Consider the following 25,798-nt stretch of genomic DNA (forward strand, 5'->3'; position numbering starts at 1 on the left):
TCCTGCCGACCCTTGATCTAAGTGAGCTGGTTTCACTCCAATAGACCAAATACTTTTATAGGAGCTCTGACTGAACAATTCTTCCAGTTAGGAATACAAACAAGACACACTCAACAAGAAATCCAACCTTTCTGCTTTCAGCCATTAAAACATAGATCACAACATGTAAAGGGGCAGCAGGATTCCTGTCCCTTCTCCTGTTCATCTTCATGAGCTATTCTGGTTGCTGCTTGGGCTTCTCTTGGTTAGCCTGGAACATGTGGGAGGGATTCAGGGATCCCTTGGCATGGGACTGCTACAAGTAGGACTTGCTTCTTACTCCCTTGCTTGCTCACATCCCTTTTTCCTTGTTAAAAAAGCATCCACAGCAATTTCCTTCATATACACAGAAGATAAAGCTGGCGTCCTGTAACAGTACTGTGCTTCTCCAGCAAGGATTGGGTTTGGCACAAACAAGGAGAGATGGCAAAACTATAAAACACTTTGTTCCCTTTTCATTGTTGCTTTCAGAGAATTAAGTTTAAGGACAATTCTCGACCTCTGAACTTGAGCAGGAATGCTTCATTTTGTTGACAGTAAATGCTAGAACAGAGGGAGCCTATCAGAAAAGCAGCTCAGGAAATACAGCTAATCTTCTTTGGTATCTGAAATGAAATGACTAATTGTTTCTTTTTAACCATCTTAACAAGGAATTCCTTAATGGGAATCAGAAATTCGTGTGCCTTTAAAGCCAAGTATTTGGCTTCTACAGTGTTGGTATTTCCCCTGCAAATGTAAATAGAGGCATAAGGTGGGAAACAAAAAATTGCTTTGGATTTGCTTTTTGTTATTTTTTCTAACATCCACTTGCTGTTTCCCAGAAGATGCCCAGGCACTCAAGGAAAATTTCTGGCTTAGTTGTTCAGCCAACTCTAGAGCCATTGTTTAAGCATTTTAGGTAACAGATGAAGAGGAAATGCTCAGATTTTTATAGGAATCACCCTCATAACACTGGCAGTGTAGGAATAGTGACTGGTTTGGTGGAGTTAGCAACCATCTCTACTACAATGCTTTGCTGTAGATTGCAGCACATCCTGGAAGTGAACTGGAGATAAAACCCAGATTTACTACCTCTACTTTCTTATGTCTGAACAAAGCTACAGCACAACAGAACAGCTAACTTGGAGATGTAACTCACATCCAGTCCCAGTTTTCCATTTCCTTTGCTGATTTAGTCATACTTGCAGCTTAACCACAGTTGCTTATTGTACATGAACACAAGAGTGAGGTACACCCAAAGTGTCTGGGTGCCTAACCTGGAAGGAGGTCTGGGAAGTCTGACTTCTGGGAGACATCTGAACAGAAAAAGGGAGTGAGAAGTTCACTGAACAAACGCCCTTTCTCTGGAAGCCTGACTCTCTCCAGGGCCTGTGCTCTCTGTGCTCTCCTTCCTTCCTGTCACTCTTGCAGCATTAAGCTGGCGCAGCATAAATTTGGCTTGTGGAGGTCAAGTGCAAGAAACAAGACCCTGTGAAATGATGCCCTGACTGCTTTACAGCCACACTCTTCTGCATTTGAAACTCTTCTACAGAGTTCAGACACTGGCCTTGTGTCTTGAAGATAAATGATTAAGAGGCACCCCACTAAGAGTAGTCTAGGACAGTGTGTGGAGATGGACATGCATGACCTAACCATTGCTCCAAAGGGAACAGCACTGTAGAGTATCAGCTGCCTGCTCAGAAAATACTGATGAGGGAGAATTAGCACTGACAATACACGTAACATGATATGCATGTAAACAAAGCATGATGTTACTGGCACAGCAGTATTGCACTACCAGGCCATTGGTAAAGCAATTCAGCCAGAAGGATTTTGGTATTTTATAAACCTGTGAACCTCCTAGGCAAGGCTGAATGTAGTATACTGAGCAAAATCTGGAGCCCCTAGTATTTCTGTCCAAAGTTTGGGGCCTTTCTGTAACAACCACCAGCACACCCAGTGCAGTGCAACTCTCTCCTCTGTCCTGTCGCTCAGCCTCAGGTGACAGGTTCCATCCACCATGGGATCTCTTCCTGTGGTGTCCTTCTAGGACCTGATACCAGGGCACTGAGATGAGGAGAGTTGTGGACGTATTCATGTCTGGTATGGTTACACAGGCAGCTCCAGATTTCAAATGTTTAAATAAAAACTGTTCATCTAAATATATATATATATATATATATCTGTTATCTAATGTCTTTAGCAGATAAAGCATCTTAGGACATATTTAAATAAAAAATAATAATCTAAATTGAGCCTTCAGTGTTAAAGAAAAAGTGATGTACAGAATAGGTCCCCAACTAGTGCAGTCTCTGGGTGTGGGAGTGCTGGCAGAACAGCAGCATTCAATAGGACAGAAGTCCTGTAACAATGTGGACTTCATTGGCTACAACTAAAACCATTTACACAATCTACAGTCACTCACTTGGGTCCAGTGGAGAGTTGCTTTAGATGCTCAGAGGAACCTGTAATGTCCTTATGCTCAAGAAGCACTGTGTTCCAGGCTGCCCTGCTCATCTCCTGGTGCCTGACCCTGCAGGCTGGAGTGGCATGGTGGATTTGGTGCTGCTATGTAGCCCTTCCAGGGTGGCGTGGAGCTGAGGGAGCCACCGTTTTCCAGTGTGGAAGGGCTTTGAGCTTGAGACTGTTGCTGGAAGCAGGAGTCCACATGTGGTTTCCTTCACCTTCAACTACAAGTGAGGAAAAAGGTGGTTAATGTCCTAGTAACGAGAGCTGATTGGTGATAGTGAATGCATGCACCCCACCTTCATGGTAGCATGAAGTCTAAGAGTCTCGCCTCCGCGCAACTGGAAGTCTAGCACAGCTGGATTGGTATGGAGACTGGATGAACATAGTTCTGTGGGTTTTGTGAATGAGAAACACAAAGATGCTGAGATCCAGGCAAAATCTGCCCCAGATTTGGACTCCTATCTGTAGTATTTAAGGCAGCAGCCAAGTCTTGTTTGCATCAGTTATTTAGGTACAACTCCTTGTGCTGTGGATTCAAACAGCTCAGACGACAACAGGGGCTGACTTTTGCTAGGCTGCTTTTAACCCCATCAGTTCATCAAAGAACTGAGAGACTGCCTCTCACCTTAAGTATTGTTTTCCAAAACTGCTGTTTTTTGGAGAGCCCAGTTCAGGGGTGGGGGTCAGTCCAGCACACACGTGTGACAGCTCTGCTATTGGTCTTGCTGCTGACAGAGCAGTGCAGACAAAGGCTTCCTCCCAGTGTGCTGCTGGTATATGCTTGCTTTAAAGAGCAACATCAGCACGTTCATTGGCTGGTGAGATAGCACTTGTGTTTGCTGTGGACTATTTAAGCAGCCTGCAGTTTCCTAGATTATATAGAAAGGATAACCAGTTCTCTCACTGCAGGATTTCCTGTGAGAGGTTCTTTGCTCCATGTTAGGCAGGAATTGCCCCTGACCTTAAAAATTAGTGACTGCTGGGTTATGGAAAAATTCCCTATGAGGATGGCCTGGTTTCTCTCAGATGGTAGAAAATAGGACCAAAAGAGGGAAAAAAAAGTACAGTGAAAAACTTCAGTGTGCACAAGAAGCGGGAGTTCAGTTTTATAAGGTGAGTCTCAGCAGCACCATGTAATATTTACTCTCCAATTTTCTGAGGCTTCTGGATTTTTTAAAACTTTGTATAAAAGCTGCTGAAAAATGATAATGTGTGAGTACACATCCAGCCAAGAGAGGGCAAGGCACAGGCGAGTCTATTATATCCTCAGCCAAAACATACTCCCCTATGTGGAAATAGTGCATCTGCTATACTAGAGATTGCAATTAATCATGTCCCCAGAATGCCATTCTTAAGTGTATTACTAAGCTCTGATTTTATGATTAGTCTTTCCATGCATTTAATTTATAGAAAAGAAATCTTTTCAAAAACTTGCTTCAATTAATTTTGGCTACAGTAAATTGCTGGGAAGCGTTTATCAATTGTTGCAGCTCTGAGCTGCAATGCTGTGACTGTTGGAAAGTGATAAGAATAGCATGAACAAAAGGGAGAAGAAAGGGCAGTAGAAGTGGGATTCCTCTGGCTTACAACCATAGCCTTAGGGTTGCAGGGGGGACAGTCCTTGCAACAACACACAAGTTCTTGTGCTCCAGAAAGCATTTCTCAACAGAGAATTTTGGATTTGGAATGTGCTAGGCATGGTCATGTGGTAGTGAGCAAATTTTAGGCCAAGAGCAAAGCAGCAGGAGGTTTTATGAGTGCAAGACACATTCAGGAAAAGCCTAAATTCTGGCTTTGGACAACCACATCTGGTGCTCCTCAGGGTGACTGGGATTGCATGTCCTTAAATGCTTAAAAAGGAAAGCACCAGGTTTCTGGAAATCACTCGGTGCAACAAAGGGCACTTGAGTTGACCCCTGGTTTTCCTGTTCTTGATTTGCTCTGATTTGGTATCAAAGGTACAGATCATAGCTGTGTCAGATTAACCTCTTTCCAGCTGATACAAAAAGAAATAAGTTGATGATTAACTTCAAACCAGTTGCTGGTTTGGGTCACTCACCATCTCAGACTTTCACAGAGGCTGGTGGCATCACAAGTTGGTTCACCCTACAGGAGAGAAAACAAGAGTGACATGAGAGAGCTGCACTTAGCTAAGAAATAGACTTCTTAACAACATACCAGCCTGTTAAATCCAGGTGCCTGTTTCGTAAGAGTTTCTAAAGAGACAGGATGTTAATAACTGTCCTGTACTATTGCATAAAGCTGAAAGCCTTTCACAGTGGCGTCTGATAGCAGTTCTGACAACTGTTGGAACATGCCAAGTCATATTGCAACACTAATGGACAAGGATTTGGGAAGGCCCCAAAGGCATTCAAACATAGCAACCGTTTCCCTAAGCCAGTAACAAAACCGTGTACACAATGGCTTTTGAACGGTGTCCTTCAGACTTGACAGCATAAATGTAAACAGTCACCACTGATAAAAGTGAAATTAAGAAGAAAGCCCTGACAGAATCTCTGCCCGAGGTCCAACCAGGTAAGAACATCATGGTGAAACACCACTTTCCTTTGGAAGATGCTGATTCATTAAAACTCATCATTGCCTCCTCACCAAACTTCGTACCTGACCCAAGGTACTGCTGAAAAGGGATGGGGCTGTGTTAAGACGTGCTCCAAGATGAAAATAAACCAGTGGTTAAGGGCCACCTTCCAAGAAATCTCTGCAGCCTAGATGCAAGATCCAACATTCTATGCATTTCTCCAAGGTCTCTTGTCTTTTTGCATTTCAAAGCTATAAACTGAAGTACAGTTTATGCAGGATGCTGGCCCACATTTCTTTGTAGGATTATTCTTGGTAACTCTACTGCACTGGGCATTTTAACCATGCTTTAATTTTCAGAATATATCACAGAGCTAAAATATGACCTTGTAAAGCAATTACTTTAGAAGTAGGATGTAAACTATGATATTTTTGAAGCCAGCAGAAAACACTACAACAGATGTTTGAATGCTGTAAAGCGCTGAAAGTAATGTCCAAGATTCAGAGTACGTACAGAAAACGTTTTGACACAACTTAGAGAACCCACCTGCACTGCTGAGAGGTGAACTGTAAACGTACCTAAGACTTTGCTTCTTGTGTTACTTATGGTTCAGCTTCCCATGGAATGAAACCCACCTCCCACAGAAGCACTTCTGTTATCCTCAAGTCTCAAAAATTACTAGTCATTTGCATTTTAACAAGTATCTCTCAGTTTTGCTTTATCTCTCCTTTACAGATGGGAGCAGAGGCCTAGAGGGGCTAATTCTGAAATGCATTTAGAAGATTTCACAGGAAATCAGAGCCCACAAGACTTTTGAGAACCTGCTGGGGACAGAATTGACTTTCAGGAATCGCATAGGATGTGGGCAGAACTGAGAACTGAAATAGTCTCCAAAATCTCACACAGGGCAGTTTTCATTCTTTCTGAATCACTGTAGTGCAGACAGTGGTCACTGACTTACAGCCTGATTTCAGTGAAGCTCAGCTTCTCAGCTTACAATGGCAGCTGGTCAGCTCTGCATTTATTTATTTTTTTTAAGCAAAAATGCTAATAACAAATTTCAGATTCTCTTAGGTGATACAATGTCTTCCGTGGACTTAAGAAAACAAGACTAAAGAGGATGTAAATCCTCATTTATGGCACGCTCGTCTTTCTAATGATGATAACCCCACACTGACCAGGTTGGTGCTTCCAATCTGGGGGTATCTGCTGACTAAACTTGACTTCCTAACTTGTTCTACTTTCTCCACATTGTTTTCTCAAGATGGTGAATGTTTTCATTCCTTGAAGACAGTGGGGTGGGAACCACTCTGTTATTTCCTGAGGGGGAGGAAACTGACCCAAATTGCCTTTCAAGAACAGAAGCTGCACAACTTTTTTTTTTTTCCTTTTTTTTTTCCCCACGTGCTTCTCTAGTAGTTAAAATGAGACTGACTCCTTCTAACCCCGTCATTTCCTCCCCTGTCAAACCCAAATAGTTCTCCTAGATCCTATCAAGTTATTTCCATGTAATGTGACAGCATCTATAATTCTCAAGCATTTATATGACTGTCTGTTTAATATTAAACTACATGCTCTAAAGCTGTTAAATATTTATGCTGCGTAAAATGCATCTAATTTCCCAGCACCTCAGCCAGTGACAGAACTGCATAAGAAAAAGATGCCAAATTTAAGATAACAGATGAGTGGCCAAGTCCTTTACAGGTCAGCTATACTCTAGTCTCAGTTTCAGGAACTGCAGAGATGATTTTCCAAATTCTCTTTTCCTTTCACTGCAGCTGCTCACCCACCCCCCCAACACTGCAGATTAGAGTTTGCAATACAGACTGTAATTGCAGGTTGTAGTAACAGTGTACACCTCTACCTCTGTAACAGCTCCCAGCACAACAGAATGAGGCTTTGATGCCCACATCACATCCACGTGTGCTCACCCCATGTCAGCAAGAATAAAAACATTTCCCTTTTCATCTTTATTTCTATCTATACACAACCTAAACAACACTCATATGCTGGTATCCTACAGATTGCCATGCAACCCATTTTCTTGCTATCTAAACAAGTCAGGCTTTGGCTTCTGTAACGGAGAAGCATATTAGGAAACGGTGTCCTAATTTTTACAGCCCGCTGTACTTAACATCACTTAATTTTTACAAGCAACAATAAAATGCTTCAATGAGGTCCTTCTAGCCTGCAAATAGCTCATCATTTGACTAACAAGAGCTCATTCAGTAGAGAAGAGTTTAGGGCTACAGGGGCAGCTAGATCGACAGTGGCCTCAGCAGAAGGGAGGGTAAGTAAATCCCTGCTGAAGCCAATTGCCAAAACACATTAATATTTTAGTAAACAAAGAAGGGAAATGGACACAAATTTACAGACCATTCCACTCATATTTTCCACTATTGTCTGCATGTCAACACCCTCACAAACCCAACTTGCAGTTTGGCCTGCCAGCAAACAAACAGGTAAGTAACAAGACCAGGAAACACCTCGTTAAAAACACACATAACCACTGGTCATATGCGATCACATATGCAGATCACATTATTCATACTCTGCACAGACACTGCTGCCTTGTCTCGCCAATATTCCACCAGGCAGGAATTTAGAGCTGCATTTCCCTGGGAAATGCCACACCTCCCTGCAGGTCTTTGAGTCAGTGGAATTCCATTGGAAGCAGCAAGCACGCACAAAGCCAACAGAGCTGCACATGTCCTCATGCAAAGACTTCTGACCCTGAAAACAAATCAAAGAAGACCATAGATAATCTGCTTTGTCTAATTTTGCTTACTGCTGAAACCAAAGCTAACTGCAGAGTGCTCATTCTGCTTGGCTCTGTACCACATTTGCTGGGTAACCAAATGGTCCCAACGATGCACTGCCTTATTGCCAGACAGGTTACCAAGAGCAAAATCAGCAGGGTGGAGACTAGTTCAATTATGTACCCTTTAAACCCTTCACTGCATGTTTTTAAATCAAGCAGTGCAGGATATAAATGTGCAAACCACTGCTGTCCCCCAGTAACAAAGGATGGCTGCAGTTTTCACCAGCAATTGGAAGGAGCTGGACTTCCCTGCTCTACAACAGAGAGTAAGAACAGCTAAATCAAGGATTGCTTCCAATCAGGATGACCTGTTTTGACTGCTCTCAAGCTATTTTGATATTTAAGTCAGTAATTTTGGGCTAAGATACACAAGATTAATAACATACTCAGTGCTTTGATTTAAAAGGCTCCTGGTATGCTGTGTCTGGAAACAATGACAGAGTGAAGATGCATGAAAGGTGAGCAATAATAATACGTCAAGATAGAAAGAGCCCAGTGAGTGGTACAGGGACAGGAGTGGCGCAGCTTAAAACAGTCTGTGCACTGAGCTTCCTGATGCATCATGACAGGATCGTGCAGCCTTCCAGGAAAAGGGTCTGTTGGATGAAGCTCAGGTCAGTTTGTTACAATTTTGTAGTGCTATGCTTAGTATTCTTCAGCAAAGAAGCAAATGTAGGAATAGCTTACATTGGAGTAGAAAAGCATTGTTTAATTGAGCTCTGCTAGCTGCTTCACTCATTTACAGCCAGAGAGGAAGCTTGGGGCCTGTGTAAATCCGAAGCCCTCCAACCCAGGCTCAGAGCTGAAGACTTGGCTGTATGCAGCCCTGCTGGCAGCCCCTGGCACAGAGCTGCCCTTCCCCCTGGAGCCAGAAGAGGTGGCTCAGTCTGTGCTGAGCAGCAGCTCTCATGGGGACAGGAGCTGCATGCTGCTGGTGACAGGTGCTCTTTCAGCTGCACTAAAGAAATGAGTTGGCTTAAATCCCCTTTTTTCCTGCACATCAGTGGGTTTACTGAACAGAATACAATGATTGTGTACAGCAAATACATTTTTTCTCTCTGTTTGGTACAGCCTCTCAAAGCTGCCCAGACTCAGTTACTATTTTCCATCTGTTCACTTAATCCAGGTGCTGACTATATGTTTGCCCCCAGAGGAAGAAGCATAGGTCAGCTTCTATTTACCCTCTTTCGCAGATCTTACAAGAGGAGAACACTGTCATAAAGAAAGAAACTAATAACCTTTCCTTCTATTTTCCAGGCAGCTGCAACAGAACGGATCTGAATACGAGCAGTTAATAGCACACAGTAGGTACCAAGGACTTGGATGGAAATGAAGTCTGCCTTACTGCTCTGCAGTGGTATGCTAATGTGGACTCCTGAAGCTACTGAAGATGCAGGTCTCTGAGGCCCTCAGAGCACTGGGCTTGAATCTGTCCCTGTGTATGTAATTCTGCTGGATAACGATGGGCTCAGAGGTAAGATGATCAGTTTTCTAGAGCCATGGAAGATGTAGATAACATCATACTCTCGTGTGCACTGAAATAATGGAGGAAAGAGAAAGCAGAGAGTCTTGATCTCTTCTTGGCATGATCGAACAGGAAAGGGTACAACATGACAAACAAAAGCAGGTATGATGTAATTGAATCCGTAAAAAAATCTGTACAACTTCCTGATGCCAACAAATTAGAAACATATTTCGTACCCTCCAGAATAACTACCTCATAATACAGCTCTTTTCAGCAATCTAAGCTACCAGGTGTGGGGAACTGTCCTGTTTTGCTCTGCATAACAGTCTGGGAAGCCCTTTCTGGCACACGATAGTGGTCTGGCAGCAACAATTACTAAACCAGAATACTTAAGACACTCTTTCTGGAAGTACTGCAATTAATAAGCAAACAGTTTTGCCCCTGTTACTCAGGTCAAGGCCCCAGCCACAAATAAATTACTCTAACACACAGCTTGCCGAAAACCTGCCTTGCCAAATACCTCCAGTCCAGATTCAGAGTGCACAAGTACACTGATTTCCTTCATGCTAAATGTGCATGAGTCTATTATTAACACCACTGCCTTGAATATGAGCATGCAGATCCTCACATGAAGAGGTCATCTACTATTGATAGAGGTCAATACCTTTATAGTATGTTTTGTGACTGTCACAGTCTGCAAGAGACTGGCAAGGCTGTGGTTTTTATTACTTATTCCATTTCTCTGCATCAGAAAGGGTTTCTGGCTTGGAAGACTGCCTTCTGTTCAGCTGCTCCAGTCACCTGCATGAGATCTCATCAGATTTCATACCTGTGCCAGGGAAGCCTTAGCAAAGAAATTGTGTTAGCAGGAATTTAAAATACCTTCCTGTGTGATGAAGTCCCTGCATGCCAAGAACTGCCCTTTGAAACAGACAATGCGTCACGCTGCTCCTATTGTGAGCATATGGTTTAAGTTCCCATACACCTTGTGGGCAAGTGCTTTTAATCTTGTTTTACAGCTGATGAGCATTTTAGGGGATAACATTTACTTCCTGAAGGTCACAGCAGAGATTCAGTAGCCAAGACACTGGTAGGACTCAAAGCAGTTCTTGATGTGATACTCTTAAAAAAGAAATTCCCTTTTTGCTGCAGAACAGCACACAAGTAGCTAGCAATAGTCTAGGAATGCTGTTTTCCTTTCTCCATGGCAGAAGAGATTAACCTTGAAAGGACAATGAATGTGGGGAATTGATGGGCTTGGAGAACCACAAAGTTCTGCCTGCAGCATCACCCACAGCTCGCACTTAGCAAGAGCTTTGCCAACACCAGCTGGCTCCATCCTTCTGCCTCTACTTAAGCAAAGCTCCTGCTGCCAACAATTAACTTGAACAGCATATTTCAAATGCTGTGAGCATTTTGCATAAGGACCACAGTTCAGCTCAACGTGTCTGTGAGCAAGCAAACTGACCCATGACATCTTCCTACATAACCTGCAGGAAATCTGCAGGTTGAGTACAGCAAGCAAACAAAACAGTAATTTTTTTTTAATATGAGACCATATTTTCCATCTGCATGAAACCAACATTTCTCAGCTGAAGAAATCAAATCGGTATTTAAAATTCAGCTGGTCCAAGCCGTTGCATTCTTGTATCTGCTAGCTCCATCTATGGATTTACAAACATGGCTAGTAAGCAGGGGAGAAAAAAAAAAACAGTTTTACAAGCAGGTTTTTTTCCACCAGTAAAAAAAACTACTGCTATTTTCACCACCTCTTCATATTCCTAACCCTGCATTTCCATATAAACCATCTAATTGTCTAATCCTATTCCATCTGCAGTCTATGAATATTTTTTGTGTGACTGTGATCTGCAGAACACACTCCTTGCCTCTCTTCCTTCATCATCGCAACACTGCAACCTAATCTGTTTGCTGGGGCTTTTTTAACTACAGATTGGTACACTTTCAAAAGGCTAAGGGCATCTTACCTGAGCTCAAAAAGCATTCTGTCCAGCTCCTTTAAGCAAGATAACCTTGCAAAGGATCCTAAAATATTTAATGGAGGGCATATTTGTCTTAGTAATGCAGACGACCAGAATGGGACGCGCCGTGCACCAGTCCAGCATACCAGCTGTACCTGTTACACTATTAATGGAGGGGTTTCTGCTGTGCTGACAACAACATGAGGTTATTTCACAGGTTCCTTTCTGTCTCTAACTGCTGCCACACAAAAATTAGAGAAAAGAAGGTTGACAATGCTGTGAGGCCTTTCTCTGCCCCACAAAATAGAATCTGCAAAGCAGAAATAAGGTCAGACACTTTCAAATTGCTGCAACAGGAGAACTGGGAGATCATTTTATACCTAGTTCTAGAAAAGGCTAAAAATAAACCTGATGTGAGGCAGAAGACAGTCTGAAAATGGATTACTCTCATTTTTCCTGTAATGTAATTTTCAGATTTGCTGTGTTTAAGACAGCAGAAAAGATGCATGGACTAGAATTGTTCTTTCTGTGTCTTTCACTACATGGTCTGTAGTTAGCTTTTTCTTTCCAATGGTTTACCCACCACTTTTAAAGTCAAATGTTAATTACCAACTGCTGCTCAGCTGGAGTTCCCACATCTGATCAAAGGTGGTTTGTTTTTTTTTTTTAATGAAATGTTTAATTTTATGAAAGAAGAAAGACCTGCTAGAGCCATATGAGCAGCCTGAACCTTTGCTAGTCATGGAAACAACAAACAGGCAAACCATTTATGCTTGCAGATCTCTCTGAAGTGATGGGTGGCAGCTAGCTAAATACCTACATTCTTTTGTTCTGACCATCTGCATCAATGCAGCTATTTATTCCTGTTTGTATCTGTGCCAGAGATATACACTGCAGTTGCATCCTGCTGCCTGATCTGCATTGCTGTATATTTGGCAAAAATACCCAGCATATATCATGAAGGACGCAGAGAGGGACAGAACAGTTATAAACCTTGGATATCCAGCTGTACCTCTGGGTGGGCACAGGAAAGAATAGAAAATCTCACCTCTCCTGCTATAGAATCAGTGATTAAATAAAAATTGATATAGAAAAAAAGCCCTTTTGGGGATAGATTATTCTATACCTGAACAGAGCAATCTTTCTCATTAAAAAAATGGAGGTGAATTTGGGTTTTCCCTCAGAAACAACTGGATGTGGACATCATGGGAGACAGGACCCTGGATTGTAGGATCACCTGTGCCTGCTGCAGAGCATCAGGGGTCCCACAGGTCTGTGCCTGTACAGAAACAGAGAATCATTGTACAGCAAAACTCCAGAGGCTCAACACTCACATTGGCTGCCCAGAAAAGCATCCTGCTACATGATAATTACATTACAGTGATTTATATGCCCTGGCACCTGAAAGTTGTCAGAGCTTGGGGAAAGGACTTTTTCACTTTACCTAATGAAAAGAGCACATTCTTCCTAATTAATAGTGAAGCCACTGCTTCTAATAAGTACTATTGCAGGCATTTCTTCTACAACTCCAGGGTGAATCTCTGTTTTTTCAAGTTACCTGCATTATGAGCAAGGGAGAGGACAGACTGCAGCTGCAGTTCTAAGCAGTGCTGAGCTCTTCTTCCAACATGTGCAATACCCCAGGTGCTCTGGAAGTTGCCTTCTGGCTGATAACCTGCTAGAGCTGCCCAGATACCAGTGATGGAGCTGGGGAATAACAGTGAGGCCATCAGATTGCTGACGGGTTTATGCAGGGCTCTGCCATGGCAAGATACTCTATTTGTACACGCTGTTTTCCAGGGTATCTCCAACTATGACTTGAATGTCACAAACACTACAAATGTAGTCATGTTTGGCAAGAAAACGTGAGGGCTTGAACCGTCCACCACAATATTCCAGAATTGGATGTGCAAACAGGGTAGGCAAGTGAAATCACAGCAGTGATTGCAGGTGAGTGGTTTCAAAAAGAACTTGTCTATTTATCATTTCTAGTGCATAAGAGCTCTCACAGAGACCATTCTCTAACCATTCTCTGTCTCTTATCACTTTAGAAGAGTGGGGGTAAATTTGTGTTTTTAAAATTGCACCAAAAATGACTGGATTACATTACGGAGTGAAGTACTGTGTTGTGTTCTCTGCTAGTCCTAAACTGACTAAAAGCCTATTTAAGCTGTCAGGCTCCTAAGACAGGCTGAAGGTCACAGCAAAAGAATCAGGAGTTTTTAAGAAAAGAGTTGCTGTACAAAGAATTTTTTTTCCTGAGTGTTTTTGTGAGAGGGGCATCCTTGTTGATTGGAATTCCTGTACTAAAAAAGTAATGCTCAAAATATGCCAAGAATTGTGGCAGTGACAAAAGTAGTGTAAAAACACCATTAGGCATTGAAAGCCTGGAAATTCTGTTTTTGAAAGGAAGTGTGGTGGAAACTGGAAAAAGGTTTACAGGAAAGTGTGGTTGCTATGCTGGTATGCTGTCCTGCCTGGAAGAAGAAATTATCTCAAAGCAAACACCCAGAGAGCATTACAGACAGGAAGAAACAAATGAAAAAACATCTAAACTACTTTTCATAGAAGCATTGATTTGAAGCAGAGAAAGCTTCATTTCCATAGGCAGAGCAAGGCTGCAGAGAGCAGTGTTACCCTTCTTTGCTTCCATATTAGTTCATTAGACAGGTCGGTGACATCTGGCCTGTGTGCCCTGACCCTATTGGTGATAAACGAGTTTAATCTCTGGCATGTGACACCAGTGTTTGCCATTCCTGCAGGTTAATTGATTTCTTTTGGCAAAGCACATTTCCAAGTCCTGTCGCCTGAGCAGCACGACTGACTGCAGAGAGAAAATACGGCATCTTGAAGAAGAAATTCCCCCATATCCAGTGAATAATAGGTAGGATATGAGAGAGGATTGGCCAGGCAGAGAGCTATCCTTGCCAAAGGTGTGCAGTGCCAAGTACAGATGGCCTGTCAGATAGGTGGGAGCTGGACGTTGGGTTTAAATCCAGCACAGAGCTGTAAGCTGCTAATAGCAAAGCACCCAGTTGTCTTTTCTCTCCCAGGAAAGCATGCAGCTAATAACAAATCCTCCCCCATAAATTCTTCCAAGGAGACCAGTGAACCTCTCAGCAGTGGCAGACAGGACCCAGTTGACAGCACAGATCCCACTGCACATGGCACGGGCAGAAGCCTCACTCAGCAGTTGCCAACCCTTATAAAGATACTGCCTCACTGTTCAGCAATGTGTCAAACTTGAGTGAAGCTGCACTCTCCAGGAATCTGATGGTAAGATGACAGAATATTTTTAACATGGGAGTGGGCATATCTAGAAAGAGTGCAGCGGAGAGAAATCATTTTGTTAGCTGTTATTTATGACAACTGTTTTCCCTCTGTATCTGAGACAGTTTGCTATAGCACTATATATACATAGTGTAGGATCAGTGAATGTGTAATACAAGTTCATAAATGAACGTGAATCAGATTAGGCAACTGAAAGATGCAGAGAGTGGAGCAAAAACAAGTCTGAAGCCTAATCAGGTAAGTTTCTTCACTCAGTGGACCAGTGACTGGTGGGAAAGCTGGTATGATTTTGACATAACCAAATCTGCTCAGGCTGTCTACAGCAATAGACAAAAGTGAACACATCTGTGTAGGAAAAAAGGAGAACAGTGAGACGTGATCTCTCTGCCACTTACTATTTTATCAACGAATTGAACTTTTGGCTCCCTGCTGCTGCAAAAAAAAGTCACCTTGAGCACCTAGAACCTTCTGTTCATCTTGCCATGTCCCCAAGGGATCGTTAATAAACTTGCATATACAGCTCATTTGTGCCACTACAGGAGAGGAGCTGGAAGGCAGCCAGAGAGCTGCCATCCTCCTGGCTCTGCAGGCATGGGAGGCCTTCAGGAACTCAAACAGGTTTCATGTTTTCTCCAGACAATCTGCTGTACCATCTACCTCTTCTTTCTCATAAGCAGATCTTCCTAACCTCTAACATCTATCTTCAATTACTGCAGCTTAAAGCCTTTATTTGCAGATGATAGCAAACCAGTCATCCACAAAGCCTCACTGAAGTTCAACTGAGCAAGACTTAACCTCCTTACCAGATACACAGGTGATGTTTTGTTCTCTGCAGCATGTTTTAACACTTCACTACAGGTGAAATAGATACTTATGGTCACCAGGAAGTGGAAAACTTTCCTTTTTCTGGTATTTGTATGTGTTAGTAAGAGGAAGACAGGACTGCTCTTAGAGGGACACAAATACTATTGGTGACACTGCTTCCAAATCTCCTGCACTCAATGGATATGACAGTGCGAGCCAGAGAATAACACCCAAACTGTTTATACACTTATGTCAACTCCAAACACCTTATTTTCCTTGTAGCTGTATCATATCTAGTGACAGTGACTTGCCAGAGCCACTTTGTTCAACATAGAGCAAAGCATATCCTGCTCTCTTCGTCTGCAGAACTGCCATAGGCTGCTAACATATCCACACTATGATCTTCTGCCCCACATGTCTACATCTGTGTCATGAATCCAATACAACCTGTGTAGCAAGATTTACACAGGCAAACTCAGTCACACAAAGTTCACTCTGATGTGGATGCAGCACTGACTTCTCGAGAGCACATCTATGCTGCTCTTCTTGAATCAATGCAAATGCCTCTCAACCATGTCACAAGAACCTCCTCTTCCTCCCAGTGGGAGCAAGGCAAAGGCAACTTCCAGTCAACACCAAACCAGTCACCTGCCCCATATTCAGCATGATGTTATACACAGATACTCTACTGTTCAACAATTATGAGAAAGAGACTAACCCAGCAGTGTGTGTATCATGTGGAAGCGTCTTCCGAATTACTGTAGTTGCCAACCGTGAGGTGGTCCGAATCGGTTTCATTACTGAAAAACAGTAGCTTTTTTTAAAAAGCTGCAATAAGGGACTGGGAAATACTATCAGCACAGCGAGCCTTGAGCACTTACGTCCCCGCATACACAGCTTTCTTCCTTCTGTGCTTGTCCGGTGTATTGGAGGTAGTGAGCATGGTACGAGGGTCTGAGATGGGACTGTGTGTTCAAAATTGACCACCAAGCTCTGTGAGGTATCTACTGCTCTTCACCTAGCAGTCTACAGGTGCCAGCACACAGCAACCCCTCACCACAGATGGCCTGGTCTGTGCATGCTCACGCAAGGGTAAAAGGGATCAGTGATCTCAAGTACTGTGCTCCCCTCCAGGCCATAAGGCCAGTAACTGAGATCCACCAGAGCAGAAGCATGTAAAGGATGCCCAGCCAGCTTGACACAAGCCCCTCTGCTTTGTGCAGCCTCATGCGCTTTGCTGAGCTGAGGTTCTTTGCATACAACCCAACATCCTTTACCTGGAGGGACCAAGGCCCAAGGAAAGAGTACAAGCATAATGTTCAAGAAAGAATACAGGCTTTGGTACCTCCCCATTTGCAATTGCCAGGTTACTCACTGTTGTTCAGCTTTGGCTCGGTCACTGAGGAAGAATAGGGCTGTGGCCAGGAAAAACATCCCTCCTAGGACAACGACAAATGGGCAGAGCATGAGTGCATACCCCAAGCTGAGGAACTCCCAGAGCGGGGACTCCTTTGTGCTTTGTCGTATCAGATCTGAGATCTACAAGAGAAGGGCAAAAAAAAATTAGTCACTTAGATGAAAACAGACATTATAATTAGAGGGAACACAGCTCCAACCACCACCACCTACTAAACATATGCACACAGTTTAAAATGGAAGACTTTGTTCAGAAGAGGCTGAGTGTCCTCTATGCTTTAGCCTTCCACACGCCATCATTCTGCACTCTGGAGCCTGGGCAACTCACACTGTGAGCAGCACGGCAGGGGTTCTCCTCACCCTGTCACTCTCTGCCTGAGCTGTTAGTCTTCCCACACCCCTCTCCATCTTCTCCCTGCCTACCTCAGTGACTGAACCAGTGGGTGTCCAACCTCGCTGTACTGAGCAGGCCTCCTGGTGTGCTGATGCTGCCTCACCAGCATTGCTTGCTCACTGAGGTAGTGATCAATCTTCTGCAATTGCTTTGAAGTCTCGCTTACTCCTACATCTTTACCTGCCTTTCAGCAGAAGGAGGTATTGAACTCCTTTCCTTTGTGTTGAGTGGGATGGTGGAAATGTCTTTCATGGAACAAAACCCACGGGTCCCATTTGCTTTTCAGAGGCAGACCTTGCATGTAGTTTTATGTGAGGCACGGGCCTCATCCCCTCATCTACTCTCACAAACTTTCTGCTCTCTGCCCCCCAGGCTTAGACCAGGTCTGGTACACGAGGGCCAAACAACCACACATCACTGAGTTCATGGTATGAGGCAACCTGTATCTTCTGACAGTAAAAAAGCATAATTATCTGAAAGTGAACACGAGTGTGCACTGACACAAAGGAGAAGCGGCATGCAGTGGCAGTGTTTAATTCATTATGAAAAGCTTTTGCTACAACTCAGTATTATTTAATGAGTGTCTGTAGCTAAGACAATCACATTTTAATATTTCCTGTCCAGCAAAAAACTTGCCACTCTATAAATCAACAGCAGCAGCTGTTGAGTAGCAACAGCAGTACTCAACAGCAGTAGCAGCTCTCAAGGCATTATGTATTTAAGTGTCCAGTTCTGCTCCTTTTGTTGAGACAGAAATACTTCTTTACACCAAAAGACTGCAGGGAATTTGCACCATAAAATCCTACTGCTGTGCACACACACAAATCAATTCCAGAAATAGTCCAGGCTTGACCAGCCAGCATCTCCTAAACAGCCACACTATTGCTAATGAAAAGGGTGACACAAACTACAAGCAAAATCCAACATTGAGAGCTTACATCTAAAGAAACAACTAAATGAAGTGAGAAAATGTCACACCCAGGAGAAATCACCTGTTCACAGCCCTGCACTGCAGCCAATTGCCTTGACCTGGCAGGTAAATGTGTTCAGAGATGCCTTACAGATGCTAAGATCAACAGAAGGTCACAGAAGGATGGAAGCACTTTGGAGCACTGACAGCCTCAGAGTTTTAATAACCTTCTCACTGCTCAACCTGGCTCCTGATAAGAGCTAGGGAAAGAAGCAACCAGCCTGATGCAGGTCGAGCTGCTCTGCACACAAAAGAGTAGAGGACTGTTACGAAGGGGCAATGTCAAGCAGTGATGAGAGAATAAGCACCAGAAGAGCGTTTCTAAGGAAATGATTTTTTGGCCAGATTTCACTGCTTCATTCCCTGCTCTATAAAGTTGGAGGAGAAAATTTCAGTGCATGGGATATAGGCTAAGGAAGTGTTCCTGGCCTCTCAAAGAGAACTTAATTCACAGTATATAACACACACGAGGAAAAACAAGAGCATTATCACCAAGTCTCAAGTGGGAACCAATGGATAAACAAGTCCTTCGATTGAAAAGCAAACAACAGTGGCTGTAAGTCTGAGAGACTTATTAAACGTAGCAGAAAGTCTTGAATGTGAACAGAACACACCCATAGGAAATCAACAGAACATGCACTGCACTCAAAAGACAGGGACCTCAGTTGGTAATTTATTCCCTCTTGTATTCAGAGACCTTAGTTGCCAACGTTTCCCTTATACTTCATTATGAGCCAAAATTCCACATTGAATCAGCCTCTCTGTGTACAACAGCCAGAACTGAGGCTATTCTACAATAGAATTGAGAAATTTCATTATTGGAAATGGATACAATTATCCTCCAAAAGGACCACACAATAAATCACTCAACAAATTGACATGATAAATCACCAACAGATGATGAAAAGCTAGGCATGGATGATGTGACATTCCGGGCTAAAAAGCAGCTTTGAAAATGTAAAGTCTCCAATAAATAAAGCTCCCAACACACCTTGCTCTGCTCTGCTCTTCCTAAAGCTCCATACTGACCTTTTATACCAACAGACCTCGTTAACACTGAATCTGCTGCCTTTGTCACTTTTAACCCTCCATGCTCTGTAAGTGTGCACTGTAGGGTCAGCAGTGTTTCCCCCTATCTGAGATACAATTCCACCCATCAAGCCACATGGCTTTCTCATCTAGGTTCTGTATAACCCCCACACCCATCTCTGCATCTCTTAATTCTGGAATTTTTATCAGGGCTCAGATATTGTTTTTGCTGTTAACTTACAGTCACTGTTCTGTGTTGTTTTGCTCTACTCAGTTACAAGCCACCTGCTCAGACTGGAACTTTGGCATCTCTTCTCTGAAGGACACAGGACATAATTACAGACTTGTGCTCCAAGAATGACATACTGTTTGCCAAATGATCTACACTGCCTTGCCAATTTTTGGCTTTCAGATTCCTTGAAATGATAGCACTGAGTTGGCAAGACCCAATCTCTCACTGTATTCAGTGTCTTCTCTTTATCACAAGGAACAAAATTGGGTGATGCATGCATGCAAGTCAGTGCCAGTTCTTCAGCACAGAGTCATGTATGGGATTCCTTTTTTGCTTTGTCACTTGTTAACTGGCAAAAGAAAAAAAAACCTAAAAAACCTTTATCCGAAACCTGGGGGTAGAAAATCAGTGAGTCCTGCTGCTGCTTTACAAGTTCTGCAAGTATTTGATATCATCCTAAGCATGAAACTTCCCATCAACACACTAACTGTGTTTTTTCCCTCACTAACACAGACCTGAGATCAAGAGGAATGACTCAGCTAAATAACTTCAGCTGATGGCATTTGATCACCCAGCACAAACGACATGTGTTCAGTGGGCGGCAGTCCCTGGCTGCAGTCCATCAGAGGAAATGCCCACTTCCCAGAGAACAGCAGTTCGGCTCCAGCAGGCTGATCCAACACCACCCAAACCTCTGACTGTGTCTCAGTCTGAGTGCAGAAGACAGTGAAGGAAAAGTTGAAACTTCATTGCATTTCTCTGAAGCCTACAGAAATACAGCTTGCTCCTATGATACTCTACCACCGAACAGCACGAGCAGCTCAGTTACAGATGCCCTTACTATACAGTGCGATGGTAGCATCTTTGAAATCATTTCAGCTGCCTTGTCTTATTTGCTGAACAGTACATCTCAATTTCTCTGCAATTGCTTGATTTTTCTAAATTTCTGATTTCACTCCTTGGGCACCAATCTTGCTACATGAAAGGATATTTCCTCTGCAGTGTCTGATTTTTACTATGACCAGTTTGGTACAGGCCAGGTTCTCTCTGGTTCACCTCTTCAGCACATTTTCTTACCACAGCATTCCTGGTAACCTCACAAATTTTGGGGCTCACCCTTTCTGAATTCAGAGATGCATGTGAAAGGTTTCTCTGATCACTTTTCAAAATCAAAATATAACAGGAAAATGAAGGCTGGAAAAAAAACTAAAGGATTTATAAGGAAAAAGTAAATAATTTTCTGGGCCTGTGGGGGAGAAAAAGCATTCATGTACTGTGCTAAATGATGTGAGAGACACGTTGTAAAAAAGGAAGTAAAGCAAACTATTTTGATACTAGCTCTGAAAACTGTAGAAAGATAAAAGCAATTACGTTCTGAAAGTAATTTCAATTTTAACATTGGCATGTCTGGATGATGGAGATTAAAAAAGCAGAACATCCTGTTAATCTTAATTGTGTCCTTCTGGGATCACAACCAGATTTGCTGTGGGGATGGTGACAGCATCAACACCCTGCGCTTGTGCATGGTACCTGGGACTGCATGACCCACAAGAATTCCTGGACTGCTCATCTGTTTACTTGCACCCCTTCTAAGATTAACAGAGTGCTTCCTTGAATGGGCCACAGAAAGTTAGAACACTCAGTCAAAGGTTCCACTTTTTAAGCTAACAAATGGACTTGGTATGTCTGTTGGTACTAGAGCAGCACTTGCCTCCAGACTTTTGCCCTGAACAACAGGAGAGGTTCAAAACTCTATTTTCTTCACGTCATTGACTGTCCTATCTCTTCAGGTCCAGTCTGTACTGGGATTTTGTCAGAGAACACTGGACTTTCTTCATTCCCAGCTGGAGATGCCTTGTACAATGGGCAACATGGAATCAAGAAACATGGCAAAGAACTGAAATATGCAGGGCTGGGTGATGCTCACTTACCTGTAGAAATCAGGTCTGTGGCAGAGGACAGCAATGTGAGAGCAAAGCTTTTAGCAGCTGAGAGAGGCACAGGCCCCTTATGTGGCTAGATGTCCCAGGAGGGGAAGTCATGAAGCAGATGAGCTTCTAATGGGTCCCAGCATGGGGTTGTGCTGCTGCACTGTCCATGCATGAGCTCTGTGCCAGCACCAAGTGGGCACAGCCAGTGTGGCTGTCCAGACCTGTACATGGTGCTGCTACTGCCTCAGGAAGGTGAACACTAATCCAAAAGTGTTTTATAAGCACAGTCCCAACCGCAGTGGTACTTAGCTAGGATTGGGATGATTTACACTGCTATTGCTCATTCCTTGTGCAGATAGGGCACAAGGCACCTCTTAATGCTTTCCTGTGAGGATCAGCTGCTCTCTGCACGCTAATTTCCTTGCAGAATGGATATCCATCACCATCTTCCCTGCTGCTCACTGCAACAACATAATGCTTGTGAATCAGCAGCAAGAAGCTCTTGCAGAAAGCAGACATCTCATTCTGAAACATGCCCAGCACCATGAAAACTGTGTGTCCATGTTGGGAGTTTACAAGGTCCTTGGTAACTTGAGAAAGAACCAGGTGGGAAAGATTTTTAGCATACTGAAAAAGAGCAGATGGGACAGAGCATGAAATGCTTGAATGGAACTTCATTTAATGAGGTACTTTTACATAATGTTACTGTCCATCTATCACTAGTACTGAGAACCTGCACTTCCAATCAAAGTTGCAGAAAGTGACAGGTACACAGAAACTGTGGGGAAAAAAAGAAACAACAAAAACAAACAAAAAAATCTAGATTAACAGGCTGTGAACCCTTGGCAAAGTCATTTGGGTTTTTTTAGGGCAGATTTAAATCTTGTTTGTTGCTGAGTCAGAAAGAATAGAAAGCTTGTTAGCTCATTGCAACCAGATAAATCCTGTGTGGATTGATTTCCAGGTGCTTAATTCTCCTTTTTTTGTTTTTCTTTTTTTGTTTGACAGCCATGCCATGGAGCAGGCTCTCAATGTAAAGTTACTGCTTGAAGAAACTGCTAATAAGGATGAGGGACTGGGGGCTCCTTTTCTTGCAGTATTTCCTTTCCAACATCAGATAGAATAGAATGGCCTGGGATGCAAAGGAGCACAGCGCTCATCCAGTTCCAACCCCCTGCTGTGTGCAGGTCGCCAACCAGCAGCCCAGGCTGCCCAGAGCCACATCCAGCCTGGCCTCGAATGCCTCCAGGGATGGGGCATCCACAGCCTCCTTGGGCAGCCTGTTCCAGTGCCTCACCAACCTCTGAGTGGAAGATGTTGGACTGCAAGAGCAAGTCCCATTTTACCCTCCACAGTCACATGCATTAATATGGGGGAAGACTCTGCAGGATGACTGATCCTCTTTGGGTTACAGAAGCCCAGCCAAGCAGCTGGCAATTGCTACAGAAACAAGAACAATCAAAAACATGAAAGTATATCACATGCCATCTTCTGTCTTCATCAGGTGAAGTACCAAGATCTCCATCATGGGAAAGCGCCCTGTTCTGTTCACGCTATTCATGATCACAAGAAGGGAAAGAAATCTGGATAAATGCAATGTTCCCTCAAATGCAGTGCCCAGAGGATTTGATTCACTGTTAGAAGGAATGTTCACTGAAAACTTCATTCTGCCTCATAGAAAGCAAGCCCTGAAAAATGAATAAGCACTCACTGAAAAGCATCTTAGGCAAAAATGGAGGTGGCTTTCCTGTAACGTGACATGCTGCAGGCAACAGGACTGAGACCTCTCCTCCATCCTTTATTGCACAACAGCAGTGGAATATCTCCTAATTGTCCATAAAAGAGTGATGCTGGGAGAATAATTTGCACACTTATCTTGCAGGATATTCTTTGCCTTTTTGAACTAAAGTTCATCTCACACCCTGCTTTGGCAGAAGAGACAGCACTACGTAATCACCAGCAAGCACATAATGGGCTGTATTTGAGGAATGGCTGTACAGGTCAAACAGGGACTAAAAGCCCAGACTGTAGCATCACATCACAACAATCCACTTCATTCCAGTGCCTTGTTTTTAAGCAAGTCAGACAAGAGTGGATTTGAGCCCCAGCAAACCAGTGGCCTGTTTTAACACAGCAGGCTAACCAGGAAAGAACCATGAGTAACCATGTCCACAGATCTGCTCAGGAGCAGCCATAGCACTTTAAACTACGAAATATGAATTTTAAACCATAATGCAGAAGTTCAGCTTCTTCAAACAGGCAAGTCTTTTCATGCAGAACTACTTTTTATACATATATAGCATTTACCAGGATGGATAAACATCGTTGTAAGCAAATCCCCAATAAGACTGTTTCAAACTGGCAGAAGAGAGCTGTTCTGTCTGAGCCTCCAATTATAACTTTTATGAAATTAATATCTCAGCTACTGCATTTAGTACACTTTTTCGAGTTGTCCCTAATCAAATGCTTATGTGCCTTCTTGATACTCTGCACCAATGATAATTAACACCGTTCTCCTAACTACTTGCTAAAGGAAGGTCATTAGCATTCTTGCTATTTAAGTAGCTCATTAGACCTTGTTTATTGACCTACTCACATAAGAAAGACGGGGAAGGGAGAAAAGTGAAGGGTGACAACTGATTTGCTTATTCATAAAATTGTAGATGGACCAATGGAGAGAGCTTCTGCATGACCTACAGCACGCAGAGCAACAAGCCCAGCCTGAGCACAATTGCAGAGCAATGCTGTCCCTACTCTAGCTGAAGTGGTTGGAGGCTGTGCTCCTCAGCAGATCTCTAGAAGTAGTGAGCAGGGAGACAAGGACAGGTGGGCACCACACTAAGTGGATTTGGGGAGAAGCTTTCAACCCACCAAAGGGTGGAAAGATACTGACCCCTGGCACTTTAACACACCATTCCAAACTTGATGCTGCCAAGTGACAGAAATAGGCAGGTTTCAATCCCTAGACCTGATGTGGTTGCAAAGGGAAAATGTGGAAGAATTTAACAAAGCAGCAAGCTAACGGAATAGGCAAAGCAGCAGAGCAGCCAGGACAGCATGTGCCCACAATAGCAGTTTCTCTGGCACATTTAGAGAGAGCAAAGCCTGCAGCAGGTGCCTGCTTCTAACTACAGCCAAGGCTAGAAGCAAGGCAAGCCTGGATGAGGAAAGCACTGCTGGACAGTGCTTGACACACATTGAGGAAGGAAAGAAAGAGCCCTAAGATACGGAGGTCAAATGCGCAGAAAGCTGAAATTACCTCAAGAACAAAGTACAGAGTTACACCCCAAGCCATTAAATGGAAATTATTTAAATTCTGCAGATTATCACAAAGGTCCTGAGAAAGTTACAGATATCTAGGAATGAAAATTATTACATCTAATGAAATACTGCAGCAGTGCCTATTCTTATTTGTGAATGGAGAGGCAGCACTGATTTATTGTAATTGATCTCAGTGCTTAACAGGCAGGAAAACCTTTGCAAATTACAGCTGCTACCCTAAAACTGTATTTGCATAGCTGCTTTGTAAGAAAACCTTAATACTTTTTACCATTAGAAAGGTTATTGATATTTAAAGACATGAAAACCAGCCACACATATACACTTTCTTCCATCTAGCTTTAAACACTAACATATATCTGGCACTTTTGGTAATTGTAAGAAGCTGCCAAAACACAAAGCAGTCATCAGATGCAGCTGTACAGCAAGATTTGGAAGCGTGGGAGATAATAGAAAAACTTGAGTCTGACCTTCAACTTTTATGGCATGACACAGAGCAAGGGAGCAATCACAGATGTAGGCCTGCAGCTGTTAAGTACCTTCAATGCTCTACATGAGGATTATAAGATCAATAGGACTTCTATTGGTAGCCAGCAAACACAGACAACTGGCTGACACAGCTTAGTTGTTCAAGGACATGGGTATCCAGTTCCTTACTAAGAGCACTGCTGGAAGGAATCTCACTGTGAACTCCCCAGTACTCTGTAAGATTTCAGCCGTATCTGGATCCAAACACCGCTTGCTGAGTGAGAGAGCTGCAAGTGGGATTTGTAAGCAGTCAGAAGAAATGTCAGACCTTGAGGATCTCAGATGCACCCTGAGTGATGAGGAGGCTGAATTTTCTGTGGTACTGGAAAGCTCCAGCTGACCTTTCAGTCCAAGTAGCACAGGGAGCATGAGTCAGCCAAGCCTTCCAGAGCCACAGAAATGGATGCTGGTGCCTTCTGTGACATGAGCCCTTCCCTCCTGCTCCCTGCCAAGAAAGCTTGCACTTGGGTACCCTCCTTCCAGGCAAGAACTGCCCAATAACTACAGCTTTAGAAAAGAGTAATTCAAAATCATAATTAATATTTTCCAAATCTAAAGTCAGCCCAAGGCAGCCATTAAATTGGGTTTTAGCAAATTTCAGCAGGCATCCTTAAGTAAATCATAACTTGCTTG

At 43.2% G+C, this 25,798-nt stretch overlaps 1 protein-coding gene across 1 annotated transcript in view; it reads right to left on the reverse strand.

Moving 5' to 3' along the window:
• Positions 1–4,550: 4,550 nt before the first annotated feature.
• Positions 4,551–25,798, reverse strand: part of LOC306954088 (sphingosine-1-phosphate transporter SPNS2-like) — a gene marked incomplete at both ends in the record, with an annotated part of 116,931 nt that continues 95,683 nt past the window's right edge. The window contains 2 exons of the mRNA XM_079545147.1: positions 4,551–4,593; positions 16,762–16,925. Of these exons, the coding sequence (XP_079401273.1) occupies positions 4,551–4,593; positions 16,762–16,925 (207 nt within the window). The remainder of the gene's footprint in view (positions 4,594–16,761; positions 16,926–25,798) is intronic.

This window comes from Tetrao urogallus (assembly GCF_951394365.1).
Source record: "Tetrao urogallus genome assembly, chromosome: 20".
Lineage (NCBI taxonomy): Eukaryota > Metazoa > Chordata > Aves > Galliformes > Phasianidae > Tetrao > Tetrao urogallus.